The sequence below is a fragment of the Juglans microcarpa x Juglans regia genome, chromosome 6D (genome assembly GCF_004785595.1).
Source record: "Juglans microcarpa x Juglans regia isolate MS1-56 chromosome 6D, Jm3101_v1.0, whole genome shotgun sequence".
Classification (NCBI taxonomy): Eukaryota; Viridiplantae; Streptophyta; class Magnoliopsida; order Fagales; family Juglandaceae; genus Juglans; species Juglans microcarpa x Juglans regia.
The window spans coordinates 17,070,490-17,078,152 of NC_054604.1; the positions used below are offsets into that span (position 1 = coordinate 17,070,490).

Consider the following 7,663-nt stretch of genomic DNA (forward strand, 5'->3'; position numbering starts at 1 on the left):
ATCATAAATAACTATCGAAGTGTAAGTTAGAGGTCAACTTACAAACTGCCTGAGTTTGAAAAAATTGTAACGGCTATAATAAAAGTCGTACTAAGTTAGGATCTATACTATTAATGAAGATGTTCATAATCAAAAGGTTTCAAACATGATTATTTACAAAAATACCCCTAGACTTTCAAAAATTACCATTAAGGCCCTAATTTATCGCTAATTGCAAACGAACTCCAAATTACCACTAAGGCCCTAATTTATCATTGTTTTTCATAACCCTCAAGTATGCATGATATATAATTTTTTTCAACCTTTTCGTAAATAAAAGCTAGAATTAAATCATGAATTCTTCTTATCTTAATCATAAGGCTTTTCTAAATGCTCATATTTCAAGCTTAGATGAAATAAATCAACTTCCACAAATTAAGCATGATTTAAAATTTAAATCAAACCATGCATGCTTTGATGATCAACACAAGATAGAAATTAAAAACTAGTACGGCATGCTTTTAACCTCAACTTAAACTTTCAAAAATTATTCTAAGACATAAATAAATTATATCAAAAAATTCTAAGACATGTGATAGCTAATATTCCCACTAAAAATAATTTTAAATATTTAATCCATCCATAAAGAACTTAGTTTCAAACTAAGCATGGTAATATTTTCAAAATTCACCCAAAAATTACTCCAACACATAAAAACACAACTTGACATGTAACCTAAGATCTAGGCAAGAAAACTTACAATTTTTCGTGGCCCTCCAAAGCAACTCAAGAAACTCACAAAAATTTTTCAAGAACACTCGGTTGCTCACAAAGAGAGGAGAAGCTCTCGAGATCTCAAAGGAAACTTGGATAAGAGGTGTGGAGGAAGTGAAAGGGGTGAAGGGATTTTATAGTGATCAAGGGGAGGAGAGGCATTGTTCATGGTGGCTTGTGATTGGTGGCGTGGGTGGTGGAGTGATGATAGCCCTCTAGCCGCTTATGTCATGCTAGCTGTGTGAGTGGTGGTCTGAAAAATGGCCATGATTCCCTCTTTGGCAGGTGTTGCAAGGGCCTAGGGTGGTGTAGGGCCGCCGTGGTGTAGTGGAGAAGGAAGGACAAAAATAAAATCAAGCATGATGCCATGCCATCATGCGCCAGGTAGGGCTTTCTCAAGGCCAACCAGATTTTTTTCTTATTCTCTTGGATTATCTCCATGGCTGAAATGCTTAGGCATAATGACACTCTTTAGTGCTCTATTTAGGTGGTAGATAGTGGATGATTGGTTGCTGAGGGGTTTGATGCACAAAGGACCAATGGTTTGTTTCTTTTTGGGGTGGCGTTGAGTCCAATTTCTTCATGATAATTGGAGGGACTCTTGGTGATTCGAGGTGGAAAGAGGTGGCATGTGGTGGTGGTTCATCCATGGAAGAAGTTTAACTAAAAACATGCCATTTGGTTGCCCTCCAATTAGTACTTAGGTGCATTCAATTTTGGGGTTTTGGAACCAATTTCGACCAAAGCTTGGTCTAGTTCTAAAGCAATGAAATGAAGTGCTAAAGGAAAGTAATGCCCTTGAGAAAAAGGCACAAAAATTTTGGACTAGGGGTTGATTAGTTCATTGCACACAAGGGCACATATGGGTGCCGATTGATGTGGATTTGGGGTTTTGACATGTCATCACCTTTAATGGCGTGTGGAGATTTATCTAAGGTTCTAATATGGTCTAAGAATGACGAAATTGAAGAACAAAACAAGAAAATTTCAGATAAAAAATATGAGAAATAATTAAAAATGAAATTAAGCTTAAAACATGGTTTTAGAAATCACTAATCAAGTGAAAATTGATCAATGCTCTTAACCCAAGTTCAAACCTAATTTTTTTTTTTTTTTTTTATCCAAAGAACTCTCAGGGGTGTGGGCCACACTCTATGGGCTTGAGGAAATGATATGGTGTGTGGCTAAAAATTTAAAAGTGGAAGTGAAATTCAAGGCTTCTAAATCTTGGCTCGTCACATTCTAAAGTTTAACGGGCTTAATGGCCTTGCTTAATAAACCACTAAAAGCTTATTCTAAGGAATAATCCATATGGATAAATAGGCCGGGTGTTACAGGAATGGAGTTTCCAAGACCATTCCTTCGAGATGTCGCCACGAGCTTCAAATGGATAGAGGGATTCCTTGTGAGTCATTAGGGTGGGGGGTATCGTGCTTGATCTCACTTGATAGTTGGGATGTAGAATTCTTCAACGTATTATGCGATGGTGTCTTCGAGTAGGTTGGCTGGGTAGACATTTTTCTAGTGCAACATCTAATCTTTATGGGAGAGTCAACTTGCGTTGGGGTCCAGTAGAAGGGATTTTCCCAAGTTCGACGGTGGAATGGCTCATCCCCTATTTTCCCATCAGACGACGAATGTCTGTGTGACAAATATCTATGAGCATCGGTGTAATGAAACTTGTACCTCTGGAACAAATACAAAGTTATGGATTTGGTCTACTAGAGAGAGGTTGATTCCTTGCCGTGCTTAAATATATATGTATGTATGTATATATGTATGTATATGTGGATGGAGCTTGCTGTTTTTGTGCACACAGTCGAGAAGATTTAGCTCATGCATTATTTTTCTATCCTTCCATTCATGAATACTAGGTGAGAAAGTTTTCTAACTTTCAATAGATGAATCAATTTACTTCCTTTATGGCTACTGCAATGCAACTATTTTAATAGGGATCAACAGAGGACTTATCTGATTTTATTCTGATGGCTTGGGGTTTCTAGCATAGAAGAAACAAGATGATCCAAGAGCACATTAATTTGCCACCCTTGCAAGTTATGGATTTTGTTTTTTCAAAGAAGTGCATGCAAACTACTAGGTTGTAGAATCATGGTACTTCCAAAAACATGACTTATAGGTGGTCTCCTCCACCAACTGATTGGTTTAAGCTTAATTGTGATGGAGCCTTGTTCTTTGAACAAAATAAAATTGGTATTGGGGCAATCCTTAGAAATTCCTACGAGTATGTTATCATGGCTCTAAGTAGAGGGGAAGAGAAATTTCTTGAACCAGAAATTGTGGAAGCTACTACTATTTTGAGGGGATTGCAATTTTATCTAAACATTGGCATCTAAAACCTTGTGATTGAAAGTGATTGCAAACATTTGGTTGAGGAAGTTAATAGTGAAGTAGATTTCTTTACAGCTATGCGAACATTTATTACTGAAATCAAAAGATTATTACAGGGCTTTGGGAATTGTAAGATTCAGCATTGTGGTCGTCTCTCAAATGCTGCAGCACATCATCTGGCCAGACATGCATGGACTACTTCACAAATGCAGCTATTATGGCATTTTGTTCCTACTTTTATTGAACATATTATTTATGTTGATCAATTATCTTGTACTCAAATTTGAGGTCTTTAGTACCTCTTTGCAATAAAGTTCAAACTTTCTATACAAAAAAAAAAAAAAAAAAAAAAAAAAAAAAAAAGTGAGGGGGTAATTTCTCGCCAAGCATATGTATGTGTGTCTTTCCTATTTACATGAAATTTTCCATTGCATCTTCATAAGCATTATCTCTCATCAATAGTCTTTATCATAGCTGTCTAACCTACCTATAGTTTCATCCTCATAACCATAGATTTTGATGCAGATTTAGAACCAGGAGTGATGCCCTAGGAAGAAGAGCGAAACCACAGAGGCTTGTCTCTATCATAGGAACTATGCATCATTTTGAGTTGTACCTAGTACTTGCCATGGGGCAACCACTTGTATTTGGTTTGTCGCCTATTTGGTGATGAACTAACTACCTGAGTTGTATATATTTCTAAGTTAATGTTTATGAGGAATGTCAAAAACTATTTCTATGATGTGTTTAAGACTTCTGGTACTATAAGGTTTATCTTACTGACTAAACCACTTTCTTTTCTATTGTGAATTTATATATGTATCCAACACGTGCACTTCCATTTAGATGAGGCACGCTGATTCCCAACCAAACTGTAGGTGTTGACCATTTAGCTGGCACCCTTGGCACCACAGAACCTTGTCAGGACCTTCACACGAGCGATGAGGTGTCACATTCTCTTTGTACCAAAAGGCATTAGGAATGTCTAAATAGACTTTGATCTCCTTGATTTTCTCTTGCAATCTTTCGGTTGTTGCAAAGAAGCCAAAATCCAAAGAAATACATACTTTAAAGTTCAGAGGAAATATCTATTTAAAGAAGTGTCATTGCTCTACATCATACACCATCCATATGAAATATTTTGATTTAAAAGATAAATTTTAAAATATATACTTTTAAATAAGTATTTATTCCAAGGAAGATTAATCTTATACAAAACATTTAAATTATTCAAAAGAAGAAATTAAATATATATCGGATGTTTTAGTAAATTGGAAGGGCACTTTGTGGTATTTGCTGTAGTAAAAAGGAATGATACCGTAGAAATGGGACCGAGGACATGAAACATAGGCATGCTCCAATTATAAAGTTGGAGGGAGGTCCAAGTTCCATGCCACCTAAAGAGGTCACCCTCGGATGTGAGGAGCAACCAATTGCAGAGGTCACATGTTTAGATAAGATTACCTTTCTTTACATTAATTTTTTTTTTTTATATATATATATATATATATTATTTTCTTTCAGTTCTAGTGCCTGTCAACTTCTCCTCTTTTTCCATGTGTGGGAAAAGATCAGTATTATATATTAAAGAAAAATGTGAAAAACGACGAGTTGGGGTTTAGACTCTTAAAATCCTGTCCTTTTTAAGCATTGCTCTATCAGCTTGAATGAGATTTCTTATTCTATTCACATATTTTCTATCTCGACTTGACAAATCAACTCCTACACATTATGATGGGGACAAGACAGATTTGAATATGCATATGACATTTCTAATAGGAAATTAATTGAATTATGAAATCCTACACTTCGTAAAATCTTACATGGCATAATATGATTTAAAAAATAAATTTTAAAAATCAAATTTTATCATTTAAATTATATGGATGATGTATTTTTATGCATTGATTTGATAATAAAATAATTCATTAATTATTATTACTGCTAGCAAGTTTAACTTTCAAATGCTTGATTAATCGATAATAATAAAAGATTAATATTATTCATTATTAGCCGAGGTGACATCAAATTATTATAAATTTGTTTGTTATTATTTAGTTTTTTTTCATTATTTGATGTCAAATTAAAAATATAAATAATATCTTTATTCTCCAGTTTGGATATAAAAAATATTTTATTCTAGTTCATCTAATCATTACAATTTTTTTAAACTTTTATATAAAATATAATAAATAATTTAATTTTTTTAAATTTTAAAATAATAATAATATTAAAAAATAATATTATATTTAACTTTCAACTTTCATTCAACTTAATATTTACGCCTAAATATCTCATGACACCAAATCAAATAATTGAAAGTATTGTAATATCTTTACTTCATTTATCATGTGCTGTCAGTTGATATTATCTAATAGAGGAGGGTTAGGGCCACTGAGAGTGGTCCTATACTGCCGCTAAGGTATTTCTTTTTCTTTTTTTGCATATATTTTTTAATTTTTTTAAATATATATTTTTAAAAAAATTATAATATTATTTTAAAACACTTTCTTAATCACAACTTAAAAAAAAAAACACAAATCTGTAAACTCTAGCGGGAGAATCTGTCGTGACTTTAGCAGTATTCTATCTAATTTTGGAGAAATTGTTTATTTATTTATTATTTATTTTGATATCACATTTAAAAGATAGTAATAAAATAACGAAAAATAATAATTTTTTTATGAAAAAAAATATTGGTGCAAAATGCAAATAAAAGAGCACGTGCGAATGTAGTAAATCTTAACGCCCAAAAGAAAAACATGCAACGACACGTGAAAAACTACTCAGATGCTATCATCATTAAACTGCCCAAAAATAATTAAAAGCAATCTTGTATTCACAAAATCAAGCAACTGTTTCATCTTTCTCTTACACATTATAGATTTCTTTTTTGATATTTTCAAATTTTCTCCAAACACATCCAAAATTTTTGAGATAACACATCCAAAAATTATGGTAACACCCAAATTGCTTGTGATTTATCCTAAGAATATTATCTCAGATGTAATAATTACAATGAGCCTCGAAGTGCATCTTCCACTGTCCGTAAGCTTTAACTAACCAGTATTTGATCACCACGTGCACACGATGCCACTTGATGCCCAACTTGTAATCCCTCCGCCAAAGTCAGTCCGGGTTTAGCCCGATCCACCGACCCGTCAGGCTTCTTTCGCCGCTTCGGCGACACACTATCCACAGAAGACAACGAGGAAGAAGGCTCCGGCGACGATCGCTTCGACGTTACCCTCACCGGCTCGGGCTCGCCTGAGTTGACCCGAAGAGGGAAGTTGAGCAAGGCTCTGGACCCTCGCATCCGGTACGCGGCTCGGTCATATGCCAGCGCGGCGTCCTCCGCCGTCTCGAACGTTCCGAGCCAAACCCGTGCGCCGTTCTTCGCCGGGTCCCTAATCTCGGCGGCGAACTTCCCCCAAGGCCGTTGCCTCACACCCCTGTAATGCTTTCCCTTCGTCGGTACCACCAACGGCGCCGCCTCCTTCTGCGGTGGAACTGACACCTGAACAGCCGAGCTTTCCGGCAACCTGTTCACCACCGCCATGGGGAAACATTCGGGCTCAGATTTTACGGGAGTGAAGATTTCCGGCTCGGATTTTATACCGTTGGCTGGAGAGCCAAAATCGCAGGAGCGCTCGGATGATTCCGGAGCAAGTGATGGCACCCACCCAACATTCATGGCATCACGGAGAAATCCATACACTACCATGTCCTCGGAATCGTTCTCCTTCAAGGGTAAATCGCCCCAGTTATCTGAGAGGCAAGGGTACAAGCTACCAAAACTGGAGCTCCGACAGAACATCGGGGTATTTCCAGAGAATCGCGTCGTCTCTGTTTCACCGAGTAAATGACGGGTAATCGAATCGAGAATGGCTAAATCAGACTCGGCACTACTTTTTCCGCACATCATTTCGTATCCAAATCCGTTGAACTCTTCGAACGGGGAAATCCGGTGCAGTGGGTTTTCGGATTTGCTAGAGATTAGATGTAAGATTTATATTTTTTCAGGGTGGTGCTGTAACTCTTGAGGAGTTAATATATATATACGCATAAATAAGAAAAGAGGTTCATGCACTTGGGGAGAAGTGGGGGATATTTGGAAGACCCTTCAAAATATTAAAAAGAATTTTGGGTGGGGATGTTGTTTCTGTGAAGCTTCAGAGTAGAGCAAGTGGGAAGGGAATGGAAAAGATATTGAACACGTGATTCAATTGTTGTCCGTGGGATTTTTTAGAATATCCACCGCCAAACCCAAAGACGTCATTGGCCTTACCGCAGCAAAAAATATTGCTCCTCGCTTTGTCTCATTTATCTGTTCGTATTCTTCTCTTTCTTTTGACTAATATTCATCATCATCTTAATTTTTATTATTTTTTTCTTATTATAATATAACATTAAATGATAAATTCAAAAAATATGATGAATCTATTTTTTCTTTTCTTTTTATTTTTTCAGTTTATTTTCTTGGATTATTATTCAATAATAATTAAATAAAATAAAAATAAATCAAGTTAAATAAATCAATATGCCCAATCTACTTCAGTGA

General features: G+C 35.7%; 1 protein-coding gene across 1 annotated transcript; it reads right to left on the reverse strand.

Annotated features, from left to right (window-relative positions):
* Positions 1-5,920: 5,920 nt before the first annotated feature.
* On the reverse strand, positions 5,921-7,311 carry LOC121235724 (ethylene-responsive transcription factor 2-like). The gene has a single exon (XM_041132099.1). The coding sequence runs from the start codon at positions 7,025-7,027 to the stop codon at positions 6,158-6,160; it is 870 nt and encodes a 289-aa protein (XP_040988033.1). The 5' UTR covers positions 7,028-7,311; the 3' UTR covers positions 5,921-6,157.
* Between the last annotated feature and the right edge of the window lie 352 nt (positions 7,312-7,663).

Excerpts from the sequence above, each read along its gene's own strand:
- LOC121235724 (XM_041132099.1), bottom strand. The coding sequence starts at position 7,027 with ATGATGTGCGGAAAAAGTAGTGCCGAGTCTGATTTAGCCATTCTCGAT.